This window comes from Musca domestica, unplaced genomic scaffold, assembly GCF_030504385.1.
Source record: "Musca domestica strain aabys unplaced genomic scaffold, Musca_domestica.polishedcontigs.V.1.1 37, whole genome shotgun sequence".
NCBI lineage: Eukaryota > Metazoa > Arthropoda > Insecta > Diptera > Muscidae > Musca > Musca domestica.
This window is the reverse complement of record NW_026712321.1, coordinates 863,052-885,481: the sequence shown is the minus strand read 5'-3', so window position 1 is coordinate 885,481 and position 22,430 is coordinate 863,052. Positions and strand designations below refer to the sequence as shown.

General features: G+C 32.3%; 2 protein-coding genes across 2 annotated transcripts in view; both read right to left on the bottom strand.

Annotated features, from left to right (window-relative positions):
* Positions 1–20,116, bottom strand: part of LOC105261721 (uncharacterized) — a 31,593-nt gene extending 11,477 nt beyond the window's left edge. Inside the window, exons 1-2 of the mRNA XM_059126205.1 lie at positions 19,483–20,116; positions 7,574–7,792 (exon numbers count right to left, since the gene is read on the bottom strand). Coding sequence (XP_058982188.1) covers positions 7,574–7,792; positions 19,483–19,552 — 289 coding nt within the window. The 5' untranslated portion in view covers positions 19,553–20,116. The remainder of the gene's footprint in view (positions 1–7,573; positions 7,793–19,482) is intronic.
* The window catches only part of LOC101892536 (protein 5NUC), a 174,379-nt gene that overhangs the window by 112,927 nt on the left and 39,022 nt on the right, over positions 1–22,430 (bottom strand). The gene's annotated exons all lie outside the window — the stretch shown is intronic.

Here is a 22,430-nt window from a genome sequence, read left to right as displayed (position 1 = left end):
AGATTGATAAGATATGCATTACCTCATTTAAATGACGTCAGATACCATTTAACACGAAGGTCGATGATACATCTTTTTAATGGACAAACAAACGAAGAAAATTATTATCGTGAAAAAGAAGAAGGAACTTCGCGATAAGTACTGCTGCCAAGTACTTATGAAATTATTCAACAATTCGTGTGTTTTTTGCCACGATAAGAACTTTCACTTACCTAAAGCGAGGAGAAATTAAAAATCAACGTGGCCATAAGTTCAGTAGAGCAATATGTGGCCACCAGTTTTAGAATTTTTGGTTTTAATAGAAATAATTATTTTTAATTGTCAGATGGCCATACCACTTTAAGCGTACCAATGAAAGTAATGCTATGTGAACAGGGCTTAGTTAAAAAGATCGTTTTTATCTCTTTCAGAAAAAAAAATATTTTTTTTAAATTAAAAATTAACCATATTCTTCTACCACGACAGCTTTTCTTTACGACAAGCTATATGAGAGCTTTTGCACCTCTTTGAAGTATAGGTCACTCGGATAAAATTTTATATTTGGAAAAGGAATACATAAACTCAATTACTTTATCTTTTGTAAAGCCGGTGTTAGTTCCCTATGGAACTAGTTCCAAGGTAGTTTTTAGTGATTTACATGTATTTCTACTTCCTCAATTTTTTACTTTGTTTTATCTTTATATCAAAAAAACGTAGTTACGAAAATGGTGATACTAACATAGAAAATCATAGAATTCGCGATGATACAAGGTCTTTTTGTCTTACTGCCAAAAATCAGATACAGAATTAAGAAGTTAAAGTCATGCAATCAATCATATGTTTATAATTTTTTCCAAACTACAACATCTTATTGTCAAAATGCATATTTATGAATTCATTGAACGTACACAAATCAGAGATGGGAAACTATTTTCTATGCAGTGAAATTTAACATGGTAAATTACAGACAATACAGATTTTGAGAATCCTTATAAAAATGCTATCCAACACTCGTGAATGACTTAGATATTATTTACATACATTAAGTTATATCAATTCCACACAATTGAGTAAACTCCATGCATAAACTCTAGCTAAGTCATTCATGGATAGCCTTACGATAAGCTATATGGCAACAGGTGAAACCGATCTGTACAGGGTTCTTAAGAATGGTTAAGTCTCTAGCATGGTAGAAGAATATAGACACACCTGCTGGGACAATGAACTGTCACACCAATTTTAAGATTGAAAATGATGAATGAAAAATTGTTTAAATTTGTAAAAATTGTTGAAAAACACTAATTATAATAACCTCTGAATGATGTTATATAAGAAAACATATAAAAATCTACTTATATTTGAAAAAAACATTAAATTTTTTTTACATATCAATGCTCCCAAGCGTTGATGCATCTACCTGTCTTCTTCTGCCAAGGTCTCTAGTTAAAAACTCAATGTTTTCAGAATCCCAATCTGTTTTAAATAAATCATGTTCGAAGTCGAATAGAAAATTGATCCTTGTTCTTAAAAAATGTTTTGATGCCATGGTAGAAGAATAAACGAAGTCGCACCGACACAGCTACTGCGACAAAAAATGCACTTATTTTTGAAGAAAGATTTTTAAAATTTTTAAGATATCAATGTTCCCAAGCGTTAATGCATCTACATGTATTCTTCTACCATGCTTTGATGCCTTATATAAATACTATTTTGATTTGTTTTGGCTTTTCTAGGTCTGAGAGAATGGAAAACATTGCCTCCATTTGTTTTTTTGTTAAATGTCAAAAACGATCTATACAACCCTATATTAAAGCTGGAATGACAACGTGTACCATTCCAGCTGTAATATAGGGAGGTGTGGATCGATTTTTGGAAATTATCAAAAAACACAAATGGAGGCAATGTTTTCCATTCTCTCAGACCTAGAAAAGCCGAAACAAAGCAAGATATCTGAGGAAAAGTTTAAGTAGGACTATTATCCTTTCCATAGATAAATATGTAGGATTTTTTTAAAGATCATCACATAGATTATCTACTAGGAGGTGTGTTATGGTGAGTGTGTTATGGCATATGTCAGAGACTGGTTTTTTGGTAAAAGAATATATCAAACTACTGTTGCATTCTGACACCGTTAAGGTGGAGATATATAAAATGTATTTTTTTCAGGTATAAGTAATTGACTTGCTTTTTTTGTAAAAAATAATTAGGTTGATTTAGATCGATTTTTGCCGAAAAACACAGCCGATGACGTATGTCACAATCTTACCTCACCTTTACTCGTTTCAAATATGGTTTGACCTGGTGCAGTAATAAAGTTACCAGCTGTTTAAAATCAATAAAAATGTCAAATGTAATTGGAAATGTATATTTTGAAAGTTTGTCTGATAGTTGTTTGTTCGATATTCGTTGTTCGACCTTTAATTATTCGGTGAAAAAAATTCATTGAATAATTTAACTAAAATCATCAAAATACAGAATATAGGGAGGTACCATTATATGGGGGCTATACCAAAACGTGGACCTGCATAAACAATTTTCTGTCACAGGCTGTAGCATCCATTACGAACTTCAAAAACCAAATTTGAAATAATTCCCGTGAATAATGTCGCTAAAATCATCAAAATACCAAAAATAGGGAGGTACCATTATATGGGGGCTATACGGAGACGTGAACCTGCACAGACAATTTTCGGTCATAGGCTATAGTATCCATTACGAACTTTAAATACCAAATTTGAAACAATTCCGGTGAATAATGTCGCTTAAATCACCAAAATACCGGAAATAGGGAGGTGCCATTATATGGGGGCTATACCAAAACGTGGACCTACATGGCCACCATTTTCAATACCAAAAGTCCTGCAGACATATTGTATATTTGAGTAAAATTTTATCAACCTACTTCATTTCGTTCGGAAGCTAGAGTGATTTCCACAGACGGACAAACAGAATTTTATGCTGATCAAGAATATATATACCTTGTGCGGTCTAAAATGTATATTTCGAGGTGTTACAAACGGAATGACTAACTTAATGTATCCTCCATACCATGGCAGAAGAATACAGGTAGATGCATCAATGCTCGGGAGCATTGATATGTCAAAAAATTTTTAATATTTTTTCAAATATAAGTAGATTTTTATATGCTTCCTTATACGACCATATTTACAAATTTAAATGATTTTTCATTCAACTTTTTCAATTCCAAAATTGGTTTGACAGTGCATTGTCCCAGCAGCTGTGTCGATGCGTCTACCTATATTCTTTTACCATGGTACATACGTACTTTTTCGATCACAGCGTGCCCTATTTTCATGAGAAAATATAATTTAATGAAATGTGTAGTTTGTTTGTTGTGTGAAAATACATACAATTAAATTTTCGATAAAAATCTATACATAAATTATTATAATTTTTTATAAAATTACAATATAAACACAATGTAACCAAAAGACATAAAAAAACATATGCCAGTGTATAATAGCAAAAATTATGAGTCATACGTAAAATGACAATTTTGACATACACATAGAAATACACATGGATAATAAAAGTATCAGCCATTAGGTCTTGTAATTCCTTAAGTGTGAACACAGTCTAACTTTAACTACATATTTGCCAACTAACGCACTTCTTCATTGCAGAGTTCTTTAGTTACAGAGATAACTTTATTTCTATTAATTTGTTTTGTTTGTTGTAGTCTTTAGTTTAAAAATTCTTTACAATACCCCCTCAAAGTACACCCCTGCACATTCCCATTTTCAAATTAAAATCTGCCTATTTTTTAATTTGTTTAGCAAATGTTTGCCTGGGGATTAAAAAAACAGCGTCTTTCATTCCATGGGGAATAGATCATTTTATTTCCACATTTTAACTTCAAAAAACAAAAAAACTCTGCCTAAATGTGATAAATTATTTTGAAGAATGCCATATTGCCCCCATTGTCCCCAGAGACAGAGAGGGAGAGAGTGACAGTTATTTGATATTTGCCATTTGGCAATTGGCATCATGGACGCAACGCATAGGCTAGTCGGTTGACTGACTAATCAAATGGTAAAACAAGAACACAAACAAACAACAACAACATTTTCATTTATACAATTCACTTTTGTTGTTATGCCCTGGAAAAAAAATTCGGACTATCAACATTCTTTGCTTAAAAATTTCGTGCAAAATATTCTCACATTGCATATTTTTAGGAGTAATGTAAATATTCGTTTTGCATGGAATGCTTTTATTTATTATCATTATCATCGTCGTCGCCATCATCAGCCATCAGCCAACAAACAAAAATTTTAATGTTCACAAATAACAACAACAACAACCCAACTAAAACAATATAATTAGTCCTGTTCTTGTTGTTCCTTTTTGTGCAAGAAATTCTCATTGCATTACTGACGTCCTATGCGTCGATTTTTATGTCCTTGACCAGCTTTCCATGGAAATGCTTTGAAATGACTCAATCGAAAAGTACAATAATTCAAACGTTATGTCCAATTAAACTGGAATTTAGAACGCCAAGCATTTCAAAAAAAAAAAAAACGCAGCAAAAAGGTCGCCGGTTGGTTTTCCAGGTGAGTGGTTTTCAAGGGAAAATTTTAGAAAAAAATTAAAAAAAAATAATAAAAATATGTTGTTGACCTAGTAAGAACATCTTTCTGCAGGAAATATAAGACATATTTATACATTAAAAAAGGTCTCTTCTCCATAAGACCCAGTTCACACGCACTAAGTTTGCCAGAAAGAAATATGGGTTTTTGTTCAAATTGCGAAAAAAGTGGTGCAATATAGTCAGGAATAAAGCCTTACGTTCCGCAGCAATAAAAAACTTTCTCAATCTAGACTAAGGTGGGAGCATGGTAGAATGAAGAAGGTAAGGTCATGCAATCATATGTTCACAATTTTTTTAAAATTTTTCATTTGACAACATTTCATTGTCAAAATGTATGGATTCAGAATAGATTTGGGAACCTGTTTTCTATGCAGTGAAATTTGAAAAGGTAAATTACAGAAAATTCAGAGATGGATATGCTTATTTGAAATGACTTTACCTTCTTAATTTTACAATGGGTGAGAGGATGAATAAAGGGTAGAGTTTGAAAATCTATTTCATTTCACTGAACGCACCATCTTGTTCTGTTCCATTTGAATGAACTAGTTCCATCTATTCATAGTTCACACTTCAATCGTTTGATTCAGAATAATTCACCGAGCCATATTTGCTAGATAAGTGTGAACCATGGTAGAAGAATACACGCGGACGCATCGACACAGCTGATGGGCCAAACCAATTTTGGAATTGAAAATATTGAATGAAAACTTTATAAAAATTTACATCCTAAAAAGTAGAAAAATAATTTGAAAATAAAAAAGGCAAAACTATCTGCTAGTAAAGTTTGGTAGAACTTGTGGAAGGACTCGTTCAGAATCAAAGATAATAAAAAGTGACGTAACAAAAAACGATTTTTGTTTTTAAAGACCTAAAACATATTTCAATTCATGCGGCCTTAAATAGTGTCTGGCCATGGTAGAAGAATACAGGTAGATACAACAAAGCTTGGGAACATTGATTTGTCAAAAAATTTTAATGACTTTTCAAATTTAAGTACTAGATTTATATGTTTTCATATTCGACGTCATTCGGAGGTTATTATAATTCGGGGTTTTCAACAATTTTTACAAATTTAAATAATTTTTCATTCAACATTTTCAATTCCAAAATTGGTTTGGCAGTTCATTGTCCCACAGCTTTGTCGATGCAACTACATATATTCTTCTACTATGGGCCGATTCTAAGTTCTGTGCATTAGAATGAACAAGATTGACAGGCCTAGTTTATACGCTCTTAATAAAGAATCACTCAATGGAACTAGTTCATTCGTGAACTATACAACCCAAATAATGCACAATGAAAAGGTACTGAATTTTCTGCAACTAATTATGTAGATGTTCGCAGTGGATATAAAATAAATTCGGTCTTAAGAAGATCTATTTATGTATGGTAGGAATCTGTAGTAAATTTCTCTAACTCTTTTTTGAGTTACCAACAAATATCGGTACGTTTACATTGTACTGAATATATGTTGCCTAGTAAATTAAGCTTATTTAAGCAAAAAGTCTTAAGGTGTGGGTACATAAGCAGCTTAAAGTCTTCACAAGGCATATTTTGTGGCACACCATAAAGGGATGCAAGAGCTTTAAAATTGGCATTAATATGCCTAGCCAGGATGCCAAGCTGCTTTTACTTACACACCTTAATAATCAACCTTTGGTTTCAACTATACATCTCTACACATTCACCCGAATTTTGCATAAGGCTAAAACAGGTTAAAGCTTAAATCGTGACTTCGGCGTGAAAATACAACACTGTAACTGTCACATGTAACTGACAACAGTTTTGCATTTCCACGTTTCGTTCAGCCAAAATGGCAAAATTCGCGGCGAAATCACGATTTAAGCATTGCTTTATTTAAACATTTAGATACTTCAAAAAATATCAGATTTATATGGAAATAGTTGTTCCCCCTCCCAACAGCTAAGCGCATTTTTAGGTGAGAATACATAAAACGTTTTATTGACTGGCTTAAGTCATAGACTGGCTTCTTCGGAAAATAACAAAGGAGCATAGGGCCAAAATCGAACCAAATGAAATGTGAAAGTGCCCCTGACAACATCAGAAAGGATACCGGTCTACGGTATCAGAGTGGGCATCATAGCCAAATGACTCCAGTTTGAGTCCCATGTGATCAGTGTCTTCATTCCTGTTCTATGAAAATGTGAAATGAAAAATATTTTCCTTCTAAATACTATCATTTGAACCAGGAACCAGGTTTAGTTCCCTCTATTACAAACCACAATTAATTTAATTGTGAGGGTGCTCCTGACAACCAAAAATACTTCGATTTGGATATTATAACCAAATTAGTTTCAGTTTGAGTCCTATGTGATTAGGGTTTGCATTCCTGTTTTAGGAGAATGTGAAATTAAAAACTATTTTAGTTATACTTTAATTTGAACCAGGAACCAGGTCTAGTTCCCCTTTTTTTCATTTGACATGTCTTGCCTTTAAAAATGTTTTTTAGTTCACTTTTTTTCCATAAAACAAGAATTGAGCCCCGGTAGACTAAGAACGCTTCACGCATGAGTTCGCTACACGTTCGAGTCCTATGTGATCAGGGTTTGCATTATTGTTCTATGAAAATGTGAAATTAAAAACTATTTTCTTTATAAATACTTTAATTTGAACCAGGAACCAGGTCTAGTTCCCTTTTTTTTCATTTGACATGTCTTGTCTTTAAAAATGTTTTTTAGTTAACTTTTTTCCCTAAAACAAGAATTGAGCCCTAATAGGCTGAGAACGCTTTACGTATGGGTTCCTTTTAGTTCTTAAAAAGCCACATTTAAAAAAAAAAACCGCTTTCCTGTCTCCCATTATCTGTGTAACTTAAAACCATTCTGACTAGGTCAACGTTGTGTGCTGCTAAACTGGGTTATTAGCAACAATTATTTGCTTACACACTTTTCTTCTCGCTGGCCTTGTGTTTTGTAGGTTATGTATTAAGAAATAACAACAATAACAAGAAAACATATTTACCATTGAAATTTTTTGGCGCACAATTTAAGGTTATGTTTTCGCCCTCATGCGAATAATAGACAACATTTAATTTATTTTCAAAATATGGTTTTGATGCCATTGTTGGGGTCACATCGCCGTTGGTGGGCTCAGGCTCAGTTTCTTCGCTGTAATCGAATTCGTTGGAGGCAACATCCTGTTTACCCTTTTGTTGTTGTTGATTTTCCACAGCATCAATGCCTGCAAGGAGAAAGAGAAAAAAGAATAAAAACACAATGAATACATGAATGGAATCAGAGAGGGAGAGAGAGGGTTACAAAGGGAGAGCTAGAGAGAGAGTTATGAATTTAAGAGATAAGAAATATAACAACGGTTAGGTCTTAGCATACAAAGAAAAAGGATTTGGGTTTTCTTTTGCACAAATTTTCTTGCTAAGTCAGGCAAAAAAAAAACGGACAACAAAAATGATCACAACAAAAAAATAAAACGTCTTCTAAGGAGAATGACATATGAGAAGCAGCAAAAATATTAATCCATATTTTGAATTGGTGTGAGTGAGTGTGTGTAGATGACGAAGATATTCGTATGACAGTGAGATGGGTGCATTGCCACACACAACAACAATAACAACAGCAACAACACCACCAAAATGAGGAATTTAAGGAAATTCATGCTGATGCTGACTAAGAAGGCGGTTATGCACCGAATTTTGATGCTGATGATATTCCAAACAAATGAATGCAATTTTTTTACTCTGGCTGCAGTTGTTGTTGCTGTTGCTCGATTCTGTTATTCCAATTTTTCTGTTTAAAAAAAAAATACACAAAATCTCACACATATCCCAGCCATCCAAAACATTCATCGTCCATATGGATGAACCTGGGTATTGGAATCGAGAAGAAAAAAAAAAACATATATCCACCCATACTTATGTGCACATGTAGTGTATACCTAGATATGTATGTACACATGTATGTGGGTACGTGCGTGCTGGTATTCTTAATACAATTTCTTCTTCTTCTACTTCTGCGGCCTCATCGAATATTGCACACGCATTGTATAACTGTTGGATGTTGGCCCGGTTTGTCTGACGGACTGGCAGACAGACATTACGTATCGTCATCAGCGCCGGGCGGCCGTCCCCTTCGTCAATGGGTGATTGTGTCGAAAACAAATCCAACAATATTAGGGTGGACAGACACCAAACGTCATGTCTGTCCATCAGCAAATGTGTGTGTGTGTGCGTGTGAATGAATTTGGCTCCGTCAGTTAGTATACATTTTCTTGCCGCGATGATGTCAGAGCATAAAGTCAGAATGTAGTTTTCCAATATTTAAATGTTCATGCATTCCAACCAAAATAAAGTAAAAACAAAAAAAAAAAAAAAACAACGACAAACGTCGGCCAAATGTACAAAAATATTGTTTGTTGTTGTAGTGACTTGTCTTCATGCCGAACAAAAATAACAACAACAACATTGACACATGACCGTATTGGCAACAATGTTTTCAAGGGCCCTAACAAAAAGAGAACTGGCCATAAAATTGAAGCACAAAGAAATGAACGTCTACAAAAGTAAACCATTAGACCTTTGACCTTTATAAAAAGTAGTTTTATTTCGAAATGCAGGGCATTCTATGTGTATTCTTTTTTCTATACAAGAAGTATACCAAAAGGCCTTTAGCGAATAATGACGGAATGAAGTGTCAAAAAAAAAAAAACAAAAAAAAAAAGAGTTTCCAATTTGTTCTCCGGTGAATTCTATAAAAATTTGAAAAATATAAAAAACAAGTAAAAAAGCTGTAAGTTCGAATATCCTCCAACAATTTGGCAATTCTCACAAACAATAAATCCGTTGAAAATTCTGTTGAAATCTTAAAAATACCGAATGTAGCTGTTATATTAGGGTCTATACGACGACATGGACCTGCATAAGTAATTTTACGAATTCCGAACTTCAAATACCAAATTTGAAACAATTCCGGTGAAAAATGTCGCTAAAATCATTAAAATACGGATTATGTGGGGGTACCGTTATATAGGGGCTCTACGAAGACGTGGACCGGCACAGACAATTTTCTGTCTTAGGCCTTAGCATCCATTACGAACTTCAAATACCAAATTTGAAACAATTCGGTGATAATGTCGCCAAAAACATCAAAATACCGAATATTGGGAGGTACCGTTATATGGGAGCTATACGAAGACGTGAACCTGCACAGACAATCTTCTGTCATAGGCTGTAGCATCCATTACGAACATCAAATACCAAATTTGAAACAATTCCGGTGAATAATGTCGCTAAAATGATCAAAATATAGAATATCGAGAGGTACCGTTAAATGGGGGCAATACGAAGACGTAAACCAGCACAGACAATTTTCTGTATTAGGCTGTAGTATCCATTTCGAACTTCAAATACCAAATATGAAATAATTACGGTGAATAATGTCGCTAAAATCATCAAAATATTGAATATCGGAAGGTACCGTTATATGGGGGCTATACCAAAACGTAGACCTACATGGCCCATTTTCAATACCAAAAGTCCGGCAGACATAACATACATTTGGGTAAAATTTTATCAATCTACTTCAATTCGTTCGGAAGCTATCGTGATTCCCACAGACGGACGGACATCGCAAAATCGAAATAGAATTTTATGCTGATCAAGAATATACATACTTTGTGGGGTCTAAAATGTTTATTTCGAGGTGTTACAAACGGAATGACAAACTTATTATACCCTTCATACTATGGTAGAGGGTATAAAAATAGAAGTTTATGGTGTCGGTGGTATTATGGTTTAAGGACGATGGTTATACTTCAGCAGAAAATTAAAGCACAGTATGAAAACTATTGAGGTATAGGAGGTCCATTTCAAATAAGATCATCAGCTGATTTTGTTTACAACATTTTGAAGAGTAATTCAGTATTGCAACCCATGGTAGAAGAATATAGGTAGATGCAACAACGATTGGGAACATTAATATGTCAACAATTATAAAGTGTTTTGTCAAAAATAAGTAGATCTTTATGTATTCTTATACGACGCAAATCGGAGGTTGTATGGATATGTATTTTTCAAAAATGTCAACAAATTTCAATAACTTTTCATTTAAGATTTTCAATTCCAAATTCGGTTTCACAGTTCATTGTATTCTTCTACCATGATTGCCATCTTAAGGTAAGTAGCAATGTCAAAGTTTGTTTACATTTTGTTTATATTAGAGTTCAATAGTTCACGAAGGAACTAGTTCGATTGAACGATTAATTGAAAAGAGCCTGTGAACTAGGTCAGTGATCGAACAATGACCAATCTAGTTTAGCATTTTATTTAATTATAACCGTTCTCTGTGCTAAGAGATGTTTTAGATACAACCATGATAGAAGAATACAGGTAGATGCATTAATGCTTTGGAACATTGATATATCAATTTTCAATTTTTAAAATATTTTTTTTTTCAAAAACTAGTGGATTTTTATAACTTTTCTTATACGACACCAATCGGAAATTGTTATGATATGCCTTTTTCAACAAATTTTACACATTTAAATAATTTTTCATTCAAAATTGGTTTGACAATTCATTGTCCCTACAGCTGTGTAATGCTTTAGAATTGTACAATTTGGTTCATTGTACAGAGAACTCGGAACTAGTTACATTAAATGATTGACTGAAAAGAGCCTATAAGCTAGGATCTAGTTCATTGAACTAAGAAGGTCAGTAATTTAATTATTACCAATCTGTTTAAGAATTTCATGTACTTAAAAAAGAGACGCCGTCCTCAAAATTACCCAATATAAAATTTTAAAAGAGAACGTGCCTGTGTCTTCATTTTGCCTATAAGTAAAAATGTTTAAAAAGAGTGCAATATAGTACCATTTTGCGGGTCCCGGAACAGAACAGAACATATTTGAACCTTACCATATATTTTAGCAAAATTTTGACATTTACACGCATCGTCTTTCAAAAGTATATCTCGCTGATGCGGCATAAAGTTTTGCATTTACATACAGCGTCTAAATCTTTTAATGACTTCAAATAAGTTTAAGAGTGAAATGTTGACGTCTTTCAAATTTATCCATCTGATGCGGCATAAAGCTTTGCATTCACATACAGCGTCTATATCTTTCAATTGTCAATTTCATGTCATATATATGAAATAAATCCTTTATAAAAGAGGAAGTTCTAATTTAAACATACAATAAAGGCAAGTTTAAACACCATGTTCGAGTCATATATGAAGTGACTTTTTTTAACATCTATCTATCGTATCATTATAACATATTTGAAAACTATAGTGTGTTGTTGAAACTAATAGTGTGTTTTTGCTTTCTATAATAGTAGATTCACACATTATGCGATTTAGTTAATCCACTTGATTTAAATTGACAATTCCATTGCATATACGAGCACATCAAATAAATCTCTTATAAAAGAGGTCTAACCGGCAGGAAATTCTAATGTAAAGATACAATAAAGGCTAGTTTACACGTTATGTTGGAGTAATATTTCCAACATTTAACTTTAGTATTTTTTTACCATATTCGTAGATAATACTCACAATTTTAAAACGAAGAGTAGGTTTACATTAAAATCTTTTTTACCAGGTTAACTTATTTTATGTGGTTATGCTTGTCGTATAAAACCATTAGGTTTATTAAATCCAATCAAGTGTAAACGCATGATGTTTTAATCAATATGTTTACATTTTTCCTCCAAAATGACACCTTCGACGACATTTCATTTTTGAAATGTGTATTTTTAAATCGAATTCGTCTGATAATTTGAACCAATGATCAAACCATGGTAAAATTATGAAGGTAAAGCCGTTTCAAATAAGCATATCCGTCTCTGCATTTTCTGTAATTTACCTTGTTAAATTTCACTGAATAAAAAGAGAGGTTCTCATCTCTCAATATATTTATAAATAAAAATTTTGACAATGATGTGTTGTCAAACGAGTAATTTTGAAAGCAATTGTGAACATATGATTGCATGACTTCACCTCTTTTAATTCTACCATGTATCAAACTATATAGACCTACTAAAGACTTTACGTCAGATGAAATCGAAAGAAAACACAAAACTTTGCATTCGCATACAGCCTCTAATCAACAATAATGGAAGTACATCCAGTAAAGTGTAAACGTACCATAAACATGATTGATGTTGTAATATAAGTTACTATCATGGTAAAAATATATAAGTAGACGCATCGACACAGCTGCTGGTACAATGAACTGTCAAATCAATTTTAGAAATGAAAATGATAAATGGAAAATTATTTCAATTTGTAAAAATTGCTGATAACGCGTATTATAATAATCTCCGAATGACGTCGTATAAGAAAACATTTAAAAATATACTTATATTTGATAAAACATTTAAAAATTTTTGATATATCAATGTTACCAAGCGTTGATGCATCTACCTGTATTCTTCTACCATGTCAACTACATAGACCTACTTTCTACATCCAGTAAAGTGTAAACGTGCCATAAACACGCTTGATGTGGTAATATAGATTAGTGTATAATATGTATGTAAACATATTATTATTCTACCATGGTTACGTATGTAAACATATAGTATTGTAGAGAATATTTATTGAATTTTATGGAGTGTCTTTTAAGGCGGGAATACATAAAGCGCTTATCTGGCTGGCTTCTTCGGAAATGAACAAAGGAGCATATGGCCAAAATCGAACTAAGTCAACCTAAAACTCCTTTGTTCATCTACGAAGAAGACTGCCAAATATGCGCTTCATGTATTTCCACACTTAATTTGTTGGAAGTTGATATTCTTTTTTCTAAAAAAATGTTCTGGCCAACAACACCTTCAGAGGACTCAGTCTGCATATTGTTATGGAGAAACAATTAGTTACTTCAAAAAATTTAACATATAAGCATAGAAATCTTAATCCGGAATCATTCAATTATTTTGGGAAGAAATTCCTTCGCATATTTGAGGTCCGACAAAATGACCTTGTCCACAAATAAACCTTTCAGACAAAGGCTGTAAGACTCTGAAATTTCCTAAGTGTGCATTTGTTAAAAAAAATGTAAATTCCTATATGGAAATGACACTTCCCTTCCGCATTCTTTTTTTTTTTTTTTTGTGACCAATCAAGCATTGGTCATGACCTCTACCAAAAACCAAATTAAAAAAACGACTAAATTAAGCCTAAATTACAAGACAAACTATTTTTAAATTAAGGAATGGCCATTAACGAGTTAAATATTCACCATAAATGGAGAAATTTTGGGGCGCCCTTGGTAATTTTTGTGTATTTGTTGTAATTTTTATTACAAATGATGACATTATACGCCACTGTTGCTTCCACAAAAAAGAAAAATACATTCCTCCCCCACCTTACAACCTGCTACTCCACCATGAGATACCGAGGAGCAGCAGCAGCAGAAGGCACCCATAACCAATAATAACAATAATAATATTGTTGTTGTTGTATTAATAATACCAAAAACACATTTAGTCACGTCCAAAAAAAAAAAAACAAAAAAAAAAAGATGATATTTTTTAATGAGGTTTTACAGCAACAACAACAACGGGAATTGCTAAAGAATACAACAACACACAAAAATATAGAAAATTTTATTTCAATTACTTTAATTCATTACACGCTTTTTATGGGAGTGTCATCGTATCCAATGGAAATGAGCGCTAACGCTTAGCGCTAAAACGTCGTCTAAACGCTGCGTGTTTGCTGGTTTGAGTAGTGTAATACCCTCTCTGGTTTCTAACATTTATGGATAAATTTGACCAAATATGTACGATGTGTGTGTTTGTATTTATGGTTATAATTATCGAAAACAAAACTTCATTATCATGATCATTATCATCATTAGCAGAAGCAGCAGCAGCAGTATTCATTTTTTATTATTGGCATAACTATGCTTCTGACTTCTGGGTTTCCTTCTTCACCACTCTCTCACTGGCTGGCTCGCATAAAAATTACTTTGTTTTGGTTCAATTGATTGAAAAGCAACAACAAAACAGCAACAATTTACAATAAAAAAGTTATGTGTGTGTGTGAATATGGGAAAAGGAAGCAAAAAAAGTGTTCTTTTTATGTACTTTGTGGTTGTTGCTATTTGAACTTTAAAAGTTTGAAAATTAAATCAAAAAAACGACAAAAAATATTTTTTTTGCCAAAATTGGCCACAAATAAAATGTCATAATATTTTATTGATTAATTTTGTTTAGCTAGTTATTATTCCTTATATGCAATTCAGAGACAGTGGCCATTAAAACTCTAAAATAATTTGACAGCTAAATTGGGCGTTTTACAAAGATATACAATATTTTATAAGTATAATTATAGGAACTGACATTCTAAATGGGGAGGTTTTATTCAAAAGCAGATTTAATGTCAAATCCACTGGATATTGGATTTGACACACTCGCAATGGAATTCACATTTAACAGGTAGATGCATCAACGCTTCGGAACATTGATATGTCAAAAATTTTTAAATGTCGTTTCAAATATAAGTAGATTTTTATATGTTTTCTTATACGACGTCATTCGGAGGTTATTATAATACGTGTTTTTCAACAATTTTTACAAATTTAAATAATTTTTCATTGAACATTTTCAATTCCAAAATTGGTTTGACAGTTCACTGTCCCAGCAGATGTGTCGACGCGTCTACCTATATTCTTCTATCATGCTAGATTTACTGCAGCTGATTATCTAGATGAGTTGTCAAAACCCTTATTGTGATTGGAATCAGAGTACGAATGTAAAACAAATAGTATATCCATGGTAAAAATGAAGAAGGTAAAGTCATTTCAAATAAGCATTCCCATCTTTGCATTTTCTGTAATTTACCTTGTCAAATTTTCACTTCATAGAAAGCAGGATTCCATCTCTGATTTTTATATGTACAATGGATTTATAAATAAACATTTTGACAATGATAGGTTGTCAAAGTGATTATTTGGAAAAAAAAATTGATAGCATGACTTTACCTTCTTAATTCTACCATGAGTATAACCAGCAATTTTGACATTCCATTTGATTGGTGTTATAATTTGTATTGCGCCATGGGAACCTGACTCTAACATAAACATGTCATTAAATTTGAAAAGTTAAATGCAGAAAATTATCACTTGAAATGAGATATGGAAAGACTACAAAGCATTCTATTTTTGGAGTATTTTATGAAAAAAAAAATTTTACGATTTTATGAATATAATGCCACAGTCAAAAAAAAATTCAATAAAAATAACAGCGTTTGTAAAAATAATAGAAAAGTGAGTCCAATTAAAGTCAAATCCGAAGAAAACGCAGAATAAATGTAAGTTTCTTCTAATCACCAATAATCGAACTACATAGACCTATAATATACCTTACGTCAAATGGAAGCGGAACGAAACACAAAATCTAGTCTCTAATCAGCAATAATCGAACTACATAGACCTACAAAAGACTTCACGTCCACGTTCACGTAGAAGAATACAAGTAGTCGCATCGACACAGCTGCTGGGACAATGAACTGTCAAACCAATTTTGGAATCGAAATATTTGAATGAAAAATTACTCAAGTTTGTAAAAATTGTTAAAAAAATTCATATAATAACAATCTCCGATTGGCGTCGTGTAGGAAAACATATATAAATATATTTATTTTTTAAGAAATATTTAAAAAAATTTGCCATATCAATTTTCCCAAACGTTGATGCATCTACCTGTATTCTTCTACCATGCACAAATCCTAGTCTCTAATCGCCAATAATCGAGCTACATAGACCTACAAAAGACATTTCTCTCGATGAAATCCAAAAGAAGCTCTCAACCATGGTACAAGAATACAGGTACGCCTGGGAACATTGATATTTAAAAATTTTTAAATGTTTTAACATAAACAAGTAGATTTTCATGTTTTCTTATACGACGCAAATCGAGAATTGTTATGTATTTTTCAAAATTGTTTACAAATTTCAATAATTTTTCATTTAATATTTTCAATTCCAAAATCGATTTGACAGTTAATTGTCCCAGCAGCTGTGTCGACCCCGCATTTACACATAGCATTTAATGACCAATAATCGAACTACATAGACCTACAAGACTTTCCTGCCAATGAAATCTAAAGGAAGCTCTTAGAAAAATCCAAAGAAAACGTTTAAGGTTTATTAGATGAAATGGCAGAATATGAATTTTGCCATGTTTTACGAGAAATATTGTGGTACGATTTCAAATAGCATTTTTTTACAAAATTAGATGTGATCGGTTTATATAAGCCTAAATTTTTATTTAAAAATGATCTCAAATCCTCTCCCAAATTAAATTTAATTATAAAATGAAAACTGGGGCTGGATTCTTGTTCTATGAAATATATTTCCTTTATAACATTTTTCATTTGACACTTCTTTGATTTTTAAAAGTTTTTATTTCACATTTTCATAGAACAAGAATTGAGGCCCTAGTCGCTTTTGTTATTCTCTCTTGGAATCGGTTTATGTAAACGCTGGTATATCTTTTATCAATCGGGTGTTTTTTTTTCGATTTTAGTTAATATTTCCCTGCTATGCTTTCCTTCTATGGGTGAAAAAAAAATTTGGTCGAATTTTTTGATTTAGAAAATATTTTATACCTTATTATCAATTTATAAAGGTGAGAATACATAAAACGCTTTTTTGGCAGGCTTAAGTCATCAGCTGGCTTCTTCGTGGAGGAAAAGGAGGCAAGGTTGACTTAGTTCGATTTTTGCCCCAAGATCCTTTGCTTTTTTCCGATGAAGTTAGTTAGATGACTTAAGTCAGTCAAAAAAGCGTTTTTATGTATTCTCACCTTTAGTAACTTTTTTGAAAAATTAATTTACGTTTGATTTCTTATAGTATGTTTACATTTGACCGGATTTAGTAAAACTATTGGATTTAATTTGCCATTTCCATATGCGTCAAATAAATCCTCATAAAGAAGGCTAACTGGCAAAAGGGTCTAATCTAAACATACTATTATCCATGGCAGAATTAAAAAGGTAAAGTCATGCAATCATATGTTTAATTTTTTTTTTTTTTTTTTTAAATTATTAATTTGAAAACATAAGTTTTATTTATAAATCCATTGTATATTCAGAAATTAGAGATGGACTAAAATTTGACAAGGTAAATTACAGAAAATGCAGAAATGGATATGCTTATTTGAAATGACTACCTTTTTAATTTTACCATTATCATTGCTTTTGAAAACAGTTTTTTGTCACAAAAATTGGTCGACATTGTTTTATGTGACAAATTATAACTTGAGGAAAATTTTTTGTATTCTTGTAGTTTTTTTTTTTTTTTTGGTAGAAAAATAATTTTGGTATAATTTTTTTTTTCGAAAAAAAAAATTTTGGTCTAATTTTGTGGTCGAAAAAATATTTTTTTTTTTGGTCGAAAAGTCATGATTATCAGGTGCAATTTTTTGCAAAAAAAAAAAAAACATCCACGCCTGTCCTAAAAGGAATTTGCAATTTTTGTGAGCATAAGCAATCGGATTTCAGGTAAACAGGGTGTAATAACGTCAGTTTACTATCCATGGTAGAATTAAAAAGGTAAAATCTATCATGTCTTTACATTTTTCTTTCAAAATTATTAATTTGACAACATAAGTTTTATTTTACACAAATCGGAGATGGGAACCATATTTCTTTGCATTAAAATTTGACAAGGTAAATTACCGAAAATGCAGAGATGGATATGCTTATTTGAAATGACTACCTTTTTTATTATACCATGGTATTATCCTTGCTTTTGAAAAAAAAAAATTCTTTTGTCACAAAAATTGGTCGGCAATGTTTTATGTGACAAATTATAACTTGAGGGCAATTTTTTGTATTCTTGTATTTTTTTTTTTTTGTTTTTGGTCGAAAAATAATTTTGTTCTAATTTTTCTTTCGAAAAATATTTTTGGTCGAAAAAAAAAATTTGGTCGGATTTTTTTTTGGTCGAAAAAAATTTTGGTCTAATATTTTTTTGTCGAAAAATCATGATTATTATGATGCAATTTTATGCAAAAAAAATCCACGCCTGTGCCATAAATTCTTAAAAGGAATTTACAATTATTGTTAGCGTAAGAAATCGGGTTTCATGTGAACATGGTGTAATAACGTCAGTTTAGCCTAAAAATATGCTTCATTTTTTAAATAGGTCATTGTCCTTTTTTTGCAATTCTCTTAACTAATTCTATGCATATGACGACTTTATCGATAAAAATAATAACTTTCGATTCAATTTTAGTTCCTTTTTGTCATAATCCTTCCAGAATTCCTGTATACAAAACTTCTACATTGAAAATGTCCAATCAAACAACCAGCAGCATTTGTTGTTCATAATTATTGTCAAGTAGTGTAATCATGCAACCAGAAAATCGAATAATTGTTATACGTATTTCCATAGCGCCATCTCCCAGTGCCAAAATCCATAGACCAGTATACCAACCAACCCAACAAAAAAAAAAAAAAAAAAACAAGAAAAGCCTATCCTATGTTTATGCTTTTGCTGGTGTTGTTGTTGTTCTTGTTATTATGAGTAGTGGATGGATGGATGGTGTGGTGGTGGTGCTGAATGAATGGCTGGCTGACGGTGACGGGTATTATGGTGGCAATGTTAATGGCGGTGGTGTGTCTCTATGTGAATTCTAATGTTTTTGTTGTTAGGGAAAACACCCCTTTTTCCGAAAAAAAAAAATATGAAATAAAAATTCTTGACAAAGATTTTCCATTAATAATTGAAAGACAGCACGCACGCAGGCACTTGTACACACACACACTGACACACAAATAATCTCACATTAATTAATTATTATTAATCTTAATATTGTTGTAATCCTTTTCAAGAAAAAAAAAAAACAACTAAATAAGATTAAGAAATTTAATAAATTAATAATTTCAATTATTTTTTTATATTTTTACCTGAAATTATCACCAAGCCCACAATGAAGAGCAGAGGCAATAGCAAGGTATTCACTTTGTGGAAATGCATTTTTTTATTTATTTTTTCTTTAAATTTGTCACTTAAAAACTTTGTTTTATTTATTTTTTTAATATTTTCCAGTTGTTTTGAATTTTTTTTCGGTGTTGTCTCTTTCCTTGCGTTTTTGCACAATACTATTTGAAATTTGAATTATTTATAGTTTCTTGAATTTTTTTTGAAGCAATGTTGTTTCTGTTTTTTTGGAATGGCCAGCCGTGCGTTGTCCTCCACTTGTGTCTAGTCGAATATTGTTGGGTTGTTGGTTGGTACGTTAGAGAGGATTTAGGTATTTTTTGTAATTTTTTTCTTTCTTTTTTATTTCTAAATTCTGTTGCTTCTTCTCTTGTACGGTGTGTGTGGATTAAATGTGAACCACGCTGGACTTGACATAAATACAAACTGATGTGTGGTAATACATTTGCTTGGCCACAGAGCCAAAGAAACAAAAAACATTGGTGGCGCGGATTTTTTATTGCTGTCGTTGTTGTTGTTGTCGTTGTCTTTGTTTTGCTCTCACAACAGGGTTCTACATATTTTCCGGTTTGGTTTGCACACTTCAAACAACCATCCAACAGAAACGAATTCATTCAAAAGCGCCTCAATTGTTGTTTTTGGGTGTGTGTGTGTATTTTTTAAATGCAAATATGCAAAGGCTAACTTTTCTCTCTCTCTCTCTCCCAATATAAATATCGATTGTGTGCTCACCACACTTGGCCAATTTCTCTGCCATGGAAAATACTTGGAACATTTGTAAACTATTAGAAAATTATTAGTCAGAGAGCCTGACTGCTCAGAGTGATAATATGCATGGAAAAAGAGAGACCAAGAGAGAGAGAGAGCGAGTGTGTGCCATAGACGCACATTTGCCTTTTTTGCTTGGAAATGAAAGCCATATCATCATATCATCAATCAATCTAACAACCACCCCACTTAATGTACAACACTGGAAAAACAATGAAAAATGGTTCTATTGTCTTCCGCTTAATAGCCATAGGGTTGCCATAATTTCAAAGGAAATAAAAAAAACAAACGGATAATAAAAGTGAACTCATATGTAAAACGCATTACGTCCGATAGCACCTTAAGTAAGAAGATTTCATTTGTACCAGGTTCCGATGCATTTTGATTAACCAAAAAAATTTTTTTTGTTGAAAATTAAATTCATAGAGGAACGCTTCACCGGGAATGCCCGTTTGAAGGCCATAATTCGTGACAAATGTGACCCATTCGAACAAATCTAAACTTATTCTAAAATTTGATGCTATTTTCGACAATTTTTGCTTTCATTCAATAAAATTTAAAAAATGTAAAAATTATGTCGTTTGACTTTGTTGCAGTTTTTTTATCTCACCCTGTATGATTGTAGATAACCAATTTTAGCCTATCATTTAATACTTCAATAATGCTTAAGGTGAGACTACATAAAACGCTTCTTTGACTGGCTTAAGTCATTAACTGGCTCTTCATAGAGGAACAAAGGAGTTTTAGGTTGACTTAGTTCGATTTTGTCCCTACGCTACTTCGTTCTTTTTCGAAGACGCCAGTATTGAATTCTCCCTTTATAGCGCGATATGTTTATCCAAGATCACATTGATATGTCAACAAACTTTAAATATTTTTTCAAATATAAGTAGTTTTTTACATGGTACAATAAGCAGGTAGAACAGCTTCGTAAAACTACAGAAATACAGCCCTGAAACTTTGCCCACTTCCTGTCAAATTTGCATGCAAACAAGTTGTTTTTATTTATTCAATAATTTCCTCATTTTTAAAATCAGTTAAACTGCGCGAAAAATAAATGAAATGCTTGGATTTTCTTTCAAAAATACGATCTAAATAGTTCGATCTTTCAATTACATGGCAAAACTGGCGAATAGCTCTAATGCGCGTCCCGCAATGTACGCGACTTCCAATCATTGGTACTTCGACTTCCAATCATTTATATGTTTTCTTATGCGACGTCATTCGGAGGCTATTATAATTCACGTTTTTCAACAATTTTTACAAATTTAAATAATTTTTCATTCAACATTTTCAATTCCAAAATTGGTTTGACAGTTCATTGTCCCAGCAGCTGTGCCGATGCATCTACCTATATTCTTCTACCATGACCACGTTATACAATTTTAATCTGTTTAAATTTTTGTTTTTTAAATTAATTTTTTGTTTTTTGTTCTTATTTTAATCAATGGCAACCCTATGCTCAGCTCACTGTGCCACTCAATTAGAAAACCGTTGCTCTTTTCCTTTATTTGCCTTTGTTCCTTGTGTGTAAACAATGGCCGTGTATTGGTGTGAGTAAATATGTTGTTGCTTTGAGATTTTTGCGGTTTGTTTGTTGATGTTTTACAACATTTATGTAGCTGCTGTTTCAACGACCACCATTCATCCAAGCAGCCAGCTAGCCAGCCCAGCCTGCTATCCATTCATTTCACCCCTGAAAATGCCTTTCTTATTAACTTGCCGAGAAGAGAACACAACATACATTTTGCCACTGGCTGCTGTTAATTGTAAAGTTGGCGCTAAATCCCTCTCTCTCAAACACACACTATTTCTCCTCTTCCTCTCACCGATTGTGTGCCACACAGGGTATTGTGTTCTTTGCTTCATATTTACATCGTTGGTATCATATCATCGTCATCATCAGCATTGCTAATGTTGTTGTTATTGGGTTATGATGTTGCTGTTTTTTGTGTGTGGTTTTATATATGAATGACAGTGATGACTCACTCCAGGAAGGATTTTTTATGGTTTTTCGTCGTTTTGGCGTTATTGCAGCTTTTTTGGTGGCCATGTAGTTGTTCGCTGCACATTGTTACGCTTTTTATTAAAAGGGTGTTGGAGAGTATTACAGAGTTTTTTTTTCCTATAAATTACGAATAGTGTC